This window comes from Hyaena hyaena, unplaced genomic scaffold (genome assembly GCF_003009895.1).
Source record: "Hyaena hyaena isolate Hyena2069 unplaced genomic scaffold, ASM300989v1 scaffold_165, whole genome shotgun sequence".
NCBI lineage: Eukaryota > Metazoa > Chordata > Mammalia > Carnivora > Hyaenidae > Hyaena > Hyaena hyaena.
In genome coordinates, this window is record NW_024080797.1 from 1,401,513 (window position 1) to 1,417,325 (window position 15,813).

The 15,813-nt window shown below is 44.2% G+C and overlaps 1 protein-coding gene across 4 annotated transcripts in view; it reads right to left on the reverse strand.

Annotated features, from left to right (window-relative positions):
- Positions 1–892: 892 nt before the first annotated feature.
- Positions 893–15,813, reverse strand: part of FAM107B (family with sequence similarity 107 member B) — a 230,870-nt gene continuing 215,949 nt past the window's right edge. For all 4 annotated transcript variants that reach the window (XM_039240003.1, XM_039240005.1, XM_039240006.1 and 1 more), the window contains 3 exons: positions 13,815–13,998; positions 4,552–4,702; positions 893–3,628 (listed from right to left, as the gene is read on the reverse strand). In XM_039240003.1, coding sequence (XP_039095934.1) covers positions 3,512–3,628; positions 4,552–4,702; positions 13,815–13,998 — 452 coding nt within the window. In that variant the 3' untranslated portion in view covers positions 893–3,511. The remainder of the gene's footprint in view (positions 3,629–4,551; positions 4,703–13,814; positions 13,999–15,813) is intronic.

Here is a 15,813-nt window from a genome sequence, read left to right on the forward strand (position 1 = left end):
ACAGTTTAAATGTTACCAAACACTTTAACTGCCCTCTGCCTTTTTCACATCTATTACTATTTAGTCTAAGAAACAAACAAGCGCAGAGTGGTTCAATGAAATGGAGTTAACGGCCTCAAAACTGCCCCCTTGGGAATCTGCCTGGTTATTCCAAGAACACAGCTACAGCCCAAATCATGTTTTTGGGACCCATCTTCTGCACTGGCCTTTAGAACTCATGGTTTACCGTAACCTGGATGTAGGAAATCTTCACTGCCCTGAGTAGATTTCGTTTTCAAAATAGAGTCCAATACAGGTGAGTAATCGAACTGAGTAATAATTAGGGGCTGGAAAATAAAGGCACAGAGAGACTGGAACCTTTAAACCATTTTAACTAGCAGAGCAGTGCAGCCCTGCATATGGGTCTCCCAAGTCAGTTCTGGAGGTTAACGTTAACTTAGCTGAATAAGCAGAATAATTTCACAGTCACACTTGAGATATGTTATACGGACTAGCTCACAGCATTAAACGGCCCTTACAAAAATATACCTCCCACTGTTCTATCAAGCTACCTAAAATTCAGAATATTTTGATCTGAAGGACAGCTGCTGCTAAAATACCACCTCTTTTATACAAAAAGTAGCATGACCCCTAAGCATGAATTCCTTTGACATGATGAACGGTCAGCCTGATGGAGCAGACAGAGGACATAACTGATGGGGGAGGGAGGGTGTCAAAGGGGACAGTCACCAGAGGAATCCCTATAACCACCTTCCACTCCTTGAACTGAACACAGCACCACCCTCCCCCCCCCCCCCCCCCCCCCCCCCCCCCCCCCCCCCCCCCCCCCCCCCCCCCCCCCCCCCCCCCGGTTCCGGACATCCACTTCCAACAGATTAGACAAACACAGCTGCGTGGTCCAAGCGCGTGGTGATTTTTATTAAGAATAACTTTGGTTCTAAGAATTCCACCCTCAGTTCTGTAATACTTTCCATTAAAAACAATTGTACAAGAGCAAATACAAAAAATATTAAATTATGAAAACAAATCCATTAAGGCTCCCTTTATATATATTATATACACTCAAACAAGTCAAGATTTTTCAGAGTAGAAGAATAAAGTCAACTGTTGCAGCTTAGAAAGCAACACTACTTTATTACCAGAGACTATAAAACACCGAACTATTTTAAGAAAACCACCGAGTGGAAAAATGGAGCCATTTGTGTCAAAAAGCGGCTCAAAGCATAAAATTGCCGGGATGTTCAGGAGTCCTAGGGGTTTGGACTGCATGGTATTAACACGTAGAGGGGAGACTGGCGCCCTTTTACCCTCTGGCTAGTGAGCCGAGCTGATGTGATGGCTTCAGAGAGCTTCTCGACCTGGACATCCCACTGTGTGGTCCTGAGACATCACGTCATGCTATTTACAAGCCTTCTGGCCACACCTTGTGATACTTGTTACACGTAAGTGTGCAGACCACTGAGTGAGACTGGGAGGGAGGTGCTTTTGTCATTTTTCTTCCCAGTGAAGAGTGGGTTCCGGTAAGTTCTAGGGACAGAATCGGTCCTTCTAAAGGAGCCTGTCGGGGACCCTTGAGAATTCTATCGAGTGGCAGAACTGCTTCAAAGACGCAGGACTTAAGATCCAACATCCAATTAGGTAAAAGGCTACGAGCTAGTCCTGAATCTTCACATTCAGATCTCTTCATTAGTCCATAAACACAAAGAAAGCACTCCAGTCAGTACGCGATCAGAAACGTGCTTTCAAGATGATCAGGGAACATACTTTCTTCTCTCAAAAGGAAGAAGGATGGAAACAGAAAAAAAAGAGTTACCATGCCATCCTTCAAAAGCCAACTATTACAGAGCAACATTTTATCTTCCGCGTTTCAGGTTTTATTCAAATAATACTCAATGGTGAGAAATCATCCACTTCGGGTGTGACCGGCATGTTCTCTAGCTGGTGGTATGCACTGACCTTGCGTTTACCTTTATCTCGTTCACATGAGGACCAAATACGAAGCCTGTCAACTATGGAAACGAGAGCATTCCCACAGAAAGCTGATTTCTACTATGCTTATTAGGATTAAAAGCTATGGATCCAGGTTTCTATGAGCCTTTAAAGGTATAAGAAGAGTCTTCAAGGGAGAAACTACTGGCTGAATCGTCTGGATGGAGAACATACTGAATCCACATGAATTCTTCTAGATCACCCCAAGTAAAATGTACCAGCGGTAATTAAATGCATTTTGCTTAAGGATCTCGCTGTCATCCGCCTACGACTCCCTTCGGATAGCAAAGCAGCTAGCGTGCGGAAGCCGGGCGGCCCCTCACTTCACCTCAGCATCTCCTGAGATGCGTACAGTAGTCCCCACCGCTGACAGAGTGGCGAAACAGTCTTTCTTCACAAGGAAAAAAAAAAGGCAAAGCATTATATGATCCTTAATCCGAAATTTCCAAAACTTGGATTCTAAGGATACTCAAACTGTACAAACACTATCAACCTTCCACCTAGGCCTCCAGGAGACCGATGTAGGACAAGTCCTCCTTGCCTGGCTCCCAATGGGGGCTTCCCCCACACTGTTCTCAAAGTTTTGGACCCTCTACTTTTGACACTGAAGTTGGGTTCTATGGACTAGTTCTTACACTCCAAAGGATTGGGAGATGTTTTATATAAGAGGAGGATTCAAAAACAAAACAAAACAAAATTCTAATAGTTATCAAAGCAAGAAGTGGATTTATACGATGTGCCTTCTCTGGAGTGTCACTATGGAGCATTCTAGTACCAGAGAACCAAGAGCAATCAAAATAATATCAAGATGGACTTTTAGGTGTTTTTGTTTCTGTATGTTTTACATTTAAAAAAGCTTCTGTACTTTAAGGTATTTTTGTTCCCATGTTTTTAAACCTCCTCACCCGACTTCTGAATCTTGATGCCAACAAAGGTAACAGCTGTGCTCAACATTAACATCAACATTCTCAGGCGTCAACCGAACATGGGTGACGGCAGGACCACACAAGACAATTCTGGATTCTCAACAGAGAATTTACAAATATTACATGTAACAGATCAATGCCTTTCTATGTGATCTAAATTATCCAGCAGATACCTCGAGGAAGAAACAAAACACATTTTTTTAAAGATTTGACAAGGAAAAAGGCGCTGTGCCCCACTAAACATGGACTGGAAGAAAAACCAAGTAGTGCAATTCTTAAGAATTTATTCCAGTGTCCTCTTTCTTTTTTGCTGTTGTGGTTTTTTTGCTTTTTAAGTCTTTGAACACAGGTTCACTTATCTCAACTTAAGTGCTGGTCAACGTCTTCCATTTGGCGAATAGAAATTAACAGTCACAGGTCATTTATCCACCCAGATTGTAGGAAAACCAAACCCAAATCCTTTTTAAAGTAACAATTCTCTGCTGGCTGGGGGTGTCTCCAGGGGCTTCTGCCCAGAGACTAAGTGCTGCGGAGGCGCGGACACACGGCCTCCTCGGGCGGCGGCGGGCTGGGCGCGCGGTCTCTGTGGCCCGGGCCTACGACTCCTGCGCTTGGGCCACTTCTTGGCCTGTTCTCCTGAGATTGCCTTTAACCTTCACAAACTCTGGGGTGTTTTCTTGTTCTTCTTGCAATTTCTGCTTCTCAAGTTCATGCTAAATGAAATTCAGAAACAGGAAAATTATTTACAAAATATGAGGCTTTTTGAAACACTCCTTTGATGGCCAAAGTCCCTAAGGCCTTCAATTCCCAGGGGCAGCAATTCTCCCCCGGTCTCCACCTTCACGTATGTGCATACAGACACGTGCAGGCCCTGGGGCTGTCCTGTGCAGGAGCAGCAGCCCCCTGGGTGGTACTACCAGCAATACCAAAAACAAAAACCCCAAAATCAAGGCTAAGGAAACAGGATCCCGAGACCAATGTGCGGGTGCTCGGTGAGGCTGAATCTCCCTCCACTGCCTGAGCTCCCCAGTGCTCTGCTGTGAGTTCAGTGATATTCCCGGGTTTGGGCTGTGCCTCCTGAATCGTCTTTACCTCATTTGACTGTATCTTAGCCCATTTGCTACATTCTGTCTCCTATTTTCCTTCTGTGGAATAAGCATTTACATCTGACACGTCTCTTAAATTCTGCTTGTTCTAACATCCTTATTTCTCAGGACAGAAGAAATCACTTTGAGATGAGTCAACCAGAGAAAGTCAAATACTGCATGATCTCCCTTATTTGTGGAATCTAGAAAAACCAAAACTATAAAGGCAGAGAGTAAAATGGTGGCTAGCAGCGGCTGGGCAAACAGAAGAGATGTTGGTTAAAGGTATGAACTTGGAACCAGTAGAGAAGGAATACCCAGCATGTAATCACAATTAACAAAACTACACTATGAACATACACACACAAAGACCTTTAGTTCCAAGCCCTAAGGAATGCCACCTGCGTGGTGGGACAGACGCTTCGACGGCAAACACACCGCAACGTAAACGCACCAAGTCAGCGCACTGTACACCTTAAGCACGCATGACACTCAACGTCATATGGACCCGAATGCAGGACAAAGACAACTTTCATCTCAATCACTCTCACCTGCTCCAGCTTCTGCTGCCGTTTTAATAGTTCTATTTCCAAGTCGGATTTCTTCTTTTGTGCTTCTTCTTCTTTCTGCTTTATTACTTGATCTCGTTTTCTCCTTTCCATCACTTTTTGCAGTTCTGGCTTATTCTGAGGGGCAAGACCCCTGCAAAAATAAATCACAAAATTACAAAGTCTTAATCTAAAAAAAACCCAAAAAAGCAAAAGTTTTAATCTAATGGACCTATGACTCCGTCAAGGCGTCAGCCACAGAAAAGGGGTTTACTGAATTAGCAGCATTACTATGATGCCTACTACCAGTCAGTCACTACGGGTAGTGTCAGAAATTCACAAGCATGAAAAAGAGACAAGAACAATTTCCCAAAAAAGCAAAACGCATTCATTCAATAAAAATGTACTGAGCACTTACTGGGGGCCAGATACGAGGCTATGTAAAGGTTAGCGAGGATGGTTTGCAGTGGGGAAGGTCGGAATAGCATGCTCATTCAATGGGTATTATGATCGCTTATGATGATGACGGAGATGAAGAAGATGGAGACAAAGAGTGATGGAGAAGATGGAAATGACAGAGAAAAAGAGGAGAGGGATGACAGAAGATGATGAAGGTGGAGATGGAGAGAACAGAGATGGAGAAGACAGAGACAGCAATCATGGAGATAACAGAGACAGAGATGATGGAGATGGAGATGACAGAAGAGAATAGAGATGATGGAGATAGAGATGGTGATGACGGAGATACCTAGAATATGAGGTACCTCCACCTGAGTTTTAGGAAAGCCTTTCCAAGATGGAGCCCCCGATCCCACATACTAAATATAGCCTAGAATCAGGTGCCTGGGTGCCTCAGGTGGTTAAGCATCCATCTCCTAGTTTCACTTAACGTCATGATCTCATGGTTCATGAGATCGAGCCCTGCATCAGGCTCTGTGCTGACAGCATGGAGCCTGCTTGGGATTCTCTCTTCCCCTCTCTCTGCCCCTAACCTGTTCTCTCTCTCAAAATAAACAAACATTAAATGTACATATACACATATACATACACACACACACATACATATATACACATACTGCCTAGAGTTAGGCTAGCACAGAAATTTAAACAGCAAAATGGCCCTGGACCCCTCTTCCAAAATTCTCCAATTTGTCATAGGGCTCTTGTATATTTGAAGATTTCATCTAAGATTTCATCATACCTGAGGGACATGGCCACAGATAATTCTGATCCCCTGACTCCCAGTGGCTCACACAGTGGAACCACTTCAGATATGTAGTTTACTACTAATGATGCACGGAAATCAGGCTTCAGAGAAATTTTACATTTCTAAGAGAAATCAGGCTGCCTTCTTTTCAGATGGGAAGAAACAGAAACGACACTTAGACCATTCCCTAGCAATCCTGCACCCAAAATGTTAGGGGTAAGTCAAGGGCATTTCCTTAGGTGGAACTTCTATGTTTAACTGTTAGCTAGGACATTCCTGGTTTCTATTTTTCTACCATTCCCTTAAAATGTCTTCGGTCCAGGCTTTCCAAGGTGCTGGCTCAGCCAGCCTGTCTCCTCCTGTCTTCCTTCTCTCTTCAGCAAGTCTCCACTAGCTCTCAAGTAATCTCAACTTGATACTCACATTTAGAGCATTTCAAATAAAAATCGAAGAAACCACAGAACAGGAAGAACACTGTCAATTTCAGGCAGCACAGGGTGTAAGTGATGGTGGGCGTATTCAGTCTCATGCATCCACACACATGCACACCTGACCTGACAGTGACCCAGGCTTTTCTGGGCAGCAGGAAGGGCCCTACTGAATCAACCTAGGACTGCGCTGGGCCCATGCACCTTCCCACGCACCTTCTGGTCCTGCTGACGGTGACTGTCAGAGTCCACAATTCAGGAAATGTCTACCTCGGTGGTGGTTCTCTAAACTATTTCTATCAACCCATGTGTCTCAGCATCTAGAAGTCACCTGAGTAACTGTTAAATCAAATAACAATTTCCAAAGTGTGGACTCTGGTTGCAAGAAACTCAACAACACACTCTTCTCAATGTCTTTCAAGTTCACACTATCTCATCTGTAAACGAATCCTCAATTTCACACTTACCTAACTATAATTTTTTAAGATTCTGGTATCTCTCCTATCTACATTTTTAAAATCACAAATGTTTCAAAGTTGTTGTTTACAGAGTAAAGATCAGTATACTCCATCACTACAGATAAAGGATGCACAGTCAAAATAACATATGCATCTTCACTTCCCCAATTTTCATTAGCAGAACTTCTGGCAAAAAAAGAAGAATGAAAAACATTAGATTCAGCAAAAAAAAAAAAAGAAAGAAAGAAAGAAGAAGAAACAAAGGAGATGAGTTATTTCTGTGAATTAATTAGTGTGTTTTGCAGTTATTAACATCTTTGGATGCGGGCGCCAGGTGGCTCGGTTGGTTGAGTGTCCGACTGTTGGTTTCAGCTCAGGTCATGGTCTCACGGTTTCATGGGTTTGAGCCCCACACACCAGTCTCCGTGCTGACAGTGCAGAGCCTGCTTGGGATTCTCTCTCTCCCCCTCTCTCTGCCCTTCCCCGATTCATGCTACCTCTGTCTCTCTCAAAATAATTAAATAAACTATAAGGTTAAAAAAAAAATCTTATGATGTTGACAGAAGTATCAAGGGACTATTCTGGAAATTAAATATTAAGTGTGATTAAAAACTGCCTATGGTACTTTGCTCACAGTAAAAGTGCGTGCACCTGAGCGCAGGAAAATAGGTCTGTAAATAATTTGAGTAAAGGTCCACTCGGCACCATGACTATTAAGAGCCTCAGTACGATACCACAGGCAGAATTAAGGGACTTGAATTTTAGGATTAAGAATTTAGCTATCTGCATAATTTAAATTTCAAAAATTTCCCTTTGCCTTTATTTCGCTGGCAAAATCAACCTCACCAGTTAGTAAATTCTCCCGGATTATGCAGAGGATGCTGAACAACTGTGAGGTATGAACACTAAGCTGGCCTTCTGTTGCAGCCTACGAATGGGTTTAACTAATATCCAGTATTCATTTTCTAGTCAAAGATTTTACACAATGGTGGCAGGAAGATAAAATATTTAGCCACAGAAAGCTCAGGGAAATGGTGCTTATCTGATAAATGGTCTGCATTTAACAGCAGTCAAAAAGTCATGCAAATTTAGTTAATATTTTATCACAGAAGATCACTTCACTTTCTGTGCTGAATGGAAAGTCACGCACTGCCCATAGGATTCTGAGTTGAAAACTGGATCAGACGGCAGACAGTGCCCAGAGACAGGAACAAGCCTCTCCAAATCCCAGACTTTAGGGTCAGTCTTTGCATGGTAACAGCTAATTTCTCTTTAATCAGTTCTGACAGATATAATTAACAAGTACTTTCAATTCCTTGATGATTGACAAGTGCTCAAGTCCTGATGGCTTTGAACCCCTCGACAACAACAGTTATCTCTGAGTCTGGTTCCTGTGACTGTAACACTGACAGAGGGCACCCAAGACCATTTTTAAAATTAAGAAGTGCTCTTTGCCAAAAAAAAAAAAAAGATAACATATACATCCATATATGTAAACGTAAAAGCATACCTAAACTCTCCCTGTTAAGCCAATCCTGGGAGCACCACGTACATTGTATTCTACGTGGTTAGAAGTGTACAAGGTCAAGTCTGTGCCCCATGACTGCTTCCCATTCCTGCACCGAGATAACTAAGACTGTGGTCTGTCTTCTTCCATACTTTCCATGGCCTCTTCCTCATTCTTCTCAACATCTGCCTAAAATGTCATGGTACAGAAGTGCCATAAATTTCCCACTCCCCTGAAAGATATTTAGGTTGTTTGCAATCGTTCCCTATTAAAAGCAATGAAGCCAAGAACTTCTTCATACATGTACACCTGCACTTGTACAAACTATTTCTGTGGGCTAGGCCCACAGAAGTACACCTGCTGGCTGACCAGCACACTTCACACTGCAGCGGATACTGCCAACTGCCTTCCAACAATATCTTTCCACCACTAGTGATGAAATGTTTAGACAACTTCTGAAGGTACGGTTCCCATTTCATACAAGCCACTGAATACATCGAGGGGCAGGCTGGAAGGGTCTATATTCATTCACTTCACCCCCACCCCAGACACATAAAACCCGTAATGGTGCAATTCCCTCCCTCCTCACCTGGAAGAGCATGGAGCCAGAGGCAAGGGCTGCCTCAAACTCTAAGGGAACAGCTCCCCTCCCCACCCACCCAGACATCTCCTGGCCTAACTTTCTTCTTAGGGTGGAGGGACTGGGTTGCATTTGGGTTGCAAGCCCTTGATCTTTTTTTTTAATGTTTTATTTATTTCTAGGAGAGACAGAGAGAGACAGCATGAGCAGGGGAGGGTCAGAGAAAGAGGGAGTCACAGACTCTGAAACAGGCTCCAGGCTCTGAGCTGGCAGTCAGCACAGAGCCAGACACGGGGCTCGAACCCACGAACCGCGAGATCATGACCTAAGCGAAAGTTGGACGCTTAACCGACTAAGCCACCCAGGCACCCCAACAAGCCCTTGATCTTTAATCTTGGCATCTTCTGGTCTGACCTGTCTTTATCTACACTTTTGGCTTGAGCCATTTCTACCTGCATGGATTCTAAATGCAAATACTTCTAACTTAACTTACCGTATTTTTTTCCACCTAGTACAACAAGTATTTATTGAGGAACTATTTATCCAGCAATGCATATAAAATGAAGATCAACTAAAATTACATGAAACTGGAAACTGGTGACCAGAAGGTACAAGCCAAAGAACCAATTTTAGAGATGTGTTTAAGTGATTGGGTATTGTCTGTGGCCAAAAGTACTGTATAGAGAAGACAGAATCTCTCTAAGTTATACTAGAAATATCCCTATACTTCTAAGGCCTCTCAAACACTCATCTTTCTTTTTCTTTTTTTTTTTTTTAATTTTTATGTTTGAGAGAGAGAGAGAGAGAAAGAGAAAGAGAAAGAGAGAGTGCACATGAGTAAGGAGAGGCCCCGGGGGGGGAGGGGAGGGGGGGTGTAGAGGATCTGAAGCAGGCTCTGTGCTTCGATCCCTATTTCCATTTTACAGCAGCAAGCCTGATGTGGGGCTAAAACTCATGAACTGTGAGCTCATGACCTGACTGAAGTCAGATGCTCAATTGACTGAGCCACCCAGGCATCCCCAACACTCATCTTTCAACTACAAGAAGTAATGTCCCTTGAAATCTGCCAACTACGAAAAAAATAAAGCCTTCTGAAATCTACATTTCAAGCGATTAAGAACACCTGCGGATGCTGAGAAGCTGGCCAAAAAGTCTTCATAATCAGACCTACTAGCAGACTGTAACCAGAGCAAAATTTAAAGACTTTTAATCTAAAACCTAGCCAGGTCCGAAAGATGGTAAATAAAGGAGAATTATATCCTTGAAACGGTGTAGGTTTCAGAGTTAAAACCTCTATGAGTATTTGTTTTCCTAAACAGTGACTCTGCTTTTATCTCATGATCTCTAAAATGTAACCTGAAAAACTCTGTGAACCAACTGCCCCTGGGTTTTGAGCCCAATTTGTGCCTAAACAGAGCAAAGGTACAGGCCTCCATGGAATGCTTGCTTCGTGCTGATCTCATTTCTGTCTCCCTTTCTTTTCTCCGCTTTTTTTTTCTGAGTGATACTATTACTCCATTTGGTTTATCTGTGTGAACTGCTTTTTACTCTATGTTTATTCTCTGAGTTTTCTTGTATTTACATGTCAGATTAGGGTAACCCCAAGATAAAACACACTGGGTTACTGGAAAGATCACTGCTTAAGATAAAATATGGGAAGGTCCTTCACAAACTGTAGAAAAGGAAGCAAACTTTCATTATGATTCAAGCCAATAACCAAGTACAATTATCCTTTAACCAAATATATATATTATCCGTCTGAACTTCCTATCATTTGGCATGAAAACTTAAAAATAAAAACCCCAGTCTCTAGTAAGTATATATGATAGAAGATTAATCAGAAAAGAAACTGCTTGAGATGTTCTCACTCCACAAACCAACTGTATTTCTAATGTGAGGACCCCACCAAACTAAGACCTTATCTTGAAAAACCTAAAAACACAGGATGAGATACAGGCATTGGATTTTGAAACCCACCTTCCTGCCTTTTTGTTCATTTTTTTTCCCTCTTGATATAATTCAAAAGCCAGGCCAGAGCCCTTCAGAGAAAAGGGGGAAGAAGCAATGGAAATTTCCAGAAGATTCTCCACAGGAGGCAGAACATAGATGGGACTGAGCATTTTTAAAAATTTATGTTTAATGTTTATTTTTGAGAGAGAGAGAGCGAGAGAGAGCGCGCGCACGTGCACAAGTGGGTGAGGAGGAGAGAGGGAGCAAGACACAGACTCCAAAGCAGGCTCCAGACTCTGTGCTGACAGCCCACCTCAGGGCTGAAACTCATGACCTGAGCTGAAATCGGACGCTCAGCCAACTGAGCCACTGAGGCACCCCGAACTGAGCATTTATTATACGCCAGTCATTTTTTATTTTTTTTAATGTTTTTTTTATTTCTGAGAAAGAGAGAAAGACAGCGTGAGCAGGGGAGGGTCAGAGAGAGAGGGAGACACAGAATCTGAAACAGGCTCTGAGCTGGCTTCAGAACAGAGCCCAATGCGGGGCTCGAACCCATGAACCGTGAGATCATGACCTGAGCCATAGTCAGGCACTTAACCGACGGAGCCTCCCAGGTGCCCCTATATGCCAGTATTCACACATGTTATTATTTATTTTTTTTAAAGTAGGCTTCATGCCAAATGCAGAGCCCAATCCGGGGCTTCAATTCACAATCCTAAGATCAAGGCCCGAGCTAAGATCAAGAGTTGGACGCTTAACCAACTGAGCCACCCAGGCAGCCCTATTTAATTTTTTTTTATTAAAAGTTGTTTCTATTTATTTTTGAGAGAGAGAGAACATGAGCATGAGTGGTGGAGGGGCAGAAAGAGAGGGAGACACAGGATCCAAAGCAGGCTCCAGGGGTGTCAGCACAGAGCTGAACTCACAAACCATGAGCTAAAATTATGACCTGATAAAGTTAGACACTCAATCAACTGAGCCCCCAGGCGCCCCATCCTCTATTTAATTTTTATAAGAAGGATATTTTATCCCCCATTTTATAGATGAAGAAACGTATCTCAAGAAGGAGAACCTTGTCCAAGGTCATAAAGGTAGGTCAAGTTAAATGGCAAACCAGAGGGGCACCTAGTTGGCTCAGTGGGTTAAGCGTCTGACTTTGGCTCAGGGCATGATCTCGCAGTTCATGGGTTTGAGCCCCGCATCGGGCTCTGTGCTGACAGCCAGCTCAGAGCCTGGAGCCTGTTTTGGGTTCTGTGCCTCTCTCTCTTTCTGACCCTCCCCTGCTCATGCTGTCTCTCTCTCTCTCTCTCTCTCAGAAATAAATAAAACATTAAAAAATAAATAAATAAACGGCAAACCAGGATTTAGATAATTTCCCTCTAACCTCAAAGCAACACTCTCTCGACACCATGGTACTTGAGGGAACACCAGCATTCTCCCAAGTTATTGGAACTGGGCCCAGCCAAAGAGTCAGCTGTGAACACCAGGAAAAGAAATCATGGGCCAGAGAAAGTCAGACAGTAGGAAGGTCCATTTTCACAGAAAATGCCTATTCTAGAAAATTTGGCAACAGATTCGATTGTACAAACATATGTTTTAGATATAACCCAGGTACTAATTCCACATTTTTGTGCAATAATTTGTAGGCTATTATTCAGAGAACAATTCTGCCAATTTGGGTTTTAGCTTTGCCTCTCTTTTGACTTGGAGCCTTTTCATAGATACAACAGAAGAACAAAACAAAACCAAATAAAACAAAAAGAGTTTGGGCCAGAATGTCTCTTATTAGAGATCAATCAAGTCCCCTACTCCCGTTTTACAGATAAGGAAACTGACGTCCAAAAAGTACAATCAGAAAACCAGTTAGTGGTGACTGCTACTCTTCTGGAGTAAATTAAACTTCTGATCTTTCTACCAGAACGCAGGCATCATTTCCCGGGTAAGACTGCCTTCACACTCTGTGGTCTATTTAGGAACGTACATAGTTCTGTTTTGCTTTGCATGGTATCAACTCTAGGTATTTTTTCTTTTATGTGACAAAGATGGTTAGAAGCTAAGCACTTATTCAGAAGGGATCAAACTTGCATGCAGTTTAATCAGCATGAATCTAAGAGCACACTGGTGCACGCGGGTAACGTCAACAGTTCCATTCTGAAGATCTGAGAAGAGCTCTAAAGGAAGCTTAATGCTCTTAAAGAAAGAAAGAAATTTTGTGCTCTAATTAATAAAAGTAATTGTGTATCCTCAGCTCTCCTAGTCAACTGGGCCTGCCCAGAATTACTTAAAAAGCAGATCATACCAACCAACATCCCAAGTTTTTACAGTACTAATGGAGCAGACTATTGTCTACAGAGAAGATAAAAGGTAAATGTTTTCTCCCCTCCAAAAAAATAATGATGATGATGAAGACAGTAATAATTTTAAATGTTTCTTAAAAGAAAAAAAAAGGTTTCTTTTTCTTGTCTATTATTAGATTGAGGTGGTTCTAGAGGCTTCTCTACCACTCACAAAGGCTAAAGCACACACTACGTACATCTGATTCCTACACTTCCCCAAACGTAAGGGGCAAATTCAGAATTTTTACAAATCTAAGAAATCTAGGAAATAATATTTCTCTTCAACTTAGGATACTCTCTTTTATCCTTAATTGATCTCCTCACAACCAAATTCTAAAGCAGGTGTCTATTTTCAAAGGGGACACAGTTCTGCAGAATGTGGACTCACACCTGCAGACGACATGACTTCATTGGGGGGGGCTGGCTCAGCAGCAGAAGGAACATGGCAGCCTTAAATACCATCAGGAAAAGAGAGCATCTCTGAAGCCAAAGTCCCCAAAGGAAAACTGCTCAAGAAATCACCGTACTCGGGGCGCCGGGGTGGCGCAGTCGGTTGGGTGTCTTACTTCAGCTCAAGTCGTGATCTCACGGTTTGTGGGTTTTGGACCCACATCGGGCTCTGTGCTGACGGCTAGCTCGGAGCCTGGAGCCTGTTTCGAATTCTGTGTCTCCCCGTCTCTCTGGCCCTCCCTTGCTCACGCTGTCTGTCTCTCTCTCTCTCTCTCAGAAATAAAAAATAAGTAAATAATTTAAAAAAAAAAAAAAACATTAAAAAAAAAAAAAAGAAACCACTGTACCTTTTCTGATTCATGAGAAGTTCCCTGTGAAGATCCTGATGGTTGCGGGACGTTTTGACAGGATTGACTAGCTTCTGAGGCCGAATTAGTTCCGGATTGTCATCTTCCATGTAGTCTGGCTCAGCCATGATGCTTTTGGGAATGAGACAGGCGTCCTTGAGGTCAGGGTCCTCAGATGGGCCGTCTGAAAGAGAAAGGTGACATGGTCTCTGGTCTTTTCTGCTATTCCCCCCGCACCCACCTCGCAGCTTCACTGAAACCTCCTCTGAGGCTCCGTGAAAGCAGCAGGCAGAGCACAAGAGCCACAACAATGGCGTGGCTTTCGGGGTGACTACCGCAAAGGGGACCCACAACATGACTCTGGTCACTACCTCTCACACCTTGAGTTTCAAGTCACACAGGATGCTTCCTGCCAATGTGTCTAAAGACCAACTTAACCCCATAACAAGCACCTGGACAGCAGACTGGGGTCCTCGGTTGCTTCCTTCAGCCAACACCCCATGAATGCACACCGGGAGCATGTAGACCCAACACCCATCAAGGTCACGAGGCTTCTGGAACCCAGAGCACTATCCCTGACATAGCCACTGGCCGGGGTCTCCTCTCCCCTTAAGTGAGCACTCAGCTCACATCAGCGCCACTTCGTCCTCAGGTGTCACCTTCTCAGAGAGGTCTGACCTCTCCCCACCTGCCTAAACCCAAGCCGACCCCCGCTCTGCCCTGCAGCTGGTCCCGCAGAGTCTGCTTCTTGCTCACTGGCTCTCAAAAGCAAATGCTCCTGAAGGCTGGATTTTGTCTTACTCCCCCCACCCCCCCAGCTGCCCTACAACAGTACCAGGAAGGAAGAAGTGCCAGGAAGGGAAGAAGGAAGGGAAGAAGGAAGGGAAGACGCAGGGAGAATACTCCGCAACAAGAACGTGTCTGTGCAGGGTTTCGGCGGAAAGGGCAGGCAGCCACCCTTGCTGGGCTCAGCCTCCCGATCCATAAAGTGAAAAAACAGAGGACGATCCCTAGGGTCCCTCCCCCACCCCCAACCCTGTGTTCAATTCGAGTCATTCATTCTATGACTCAAGTGTGTATGTCCTCCCCAGTAGACACATACATAGTGGGCACTCCACGAACATTTGTGATACTTAATGAGACGGAAGAACAAACTCAGTGAGGGCAAGAGCTGGGAAGAAGGTCTGGCAGGCACTCAATCGCCGTAGACCCCTAGGCACTTTGCTGTTGACCTCAATCCTGCTCCCCTGCCCCCAAAACAAATCTGTCCAATATTTCAAGGTAATTAACATGACACTTTATGCTTCCTGTCCCTGTATGATGACTTTATTTCCCAAACCAAAAATGAAATGCAGCACCTGACCACGGCGTAGAATTTGACACTAGGCCTTCCCCCGAAAGTCCAGAGAACATGCTTACTAATTCTCTGGCCAGTTCGATGTCCCTAGATGCAACAGCGACTACGGACAAGCCAAGGTTGGAGGGAAGACCTGCACATGCATGGGCTCACCCCCAGTACGGCCACCTGCCCCCACCCCTCCAGGGACACCCCAGAACGATCTGGGGTTTCCTGAAGGACCGGAAAGGAGGCATGAAAGGCACAGGAGAATCGTGAGGGCCTTCAAGGCTCCTGGCCTGAGTGACAAGGTCAACGCTATCGTGGGGAGGCTGGGAGTGGAGCTGGACATGCAGAGTTTGATGCATCTGCTGGCAGGCATCCAGGTAGTGACGGCAAGACGGTGAGTCAAACCCTGGCTCACTCCTTTGCCTCACTGATCCGACCCCATGGTCTCTCACTCCCCCCCCCCCACCCCTCCATTCCCACTATTCCCGCAAGCAGAGGCAAAAAGGGTGCTCATTCCCAGTCTCTCCCGGATGTCAGCGCCGGGGTTCAGGCACATCTCGGGCCTCGGTGCCACAACGGACGTAGAGCTTTCAGTGTGCAGAATGGGAAAGGCTTCGGTTCTGATTCTAGGAAACAAGCCCTAGCTTGGAATTT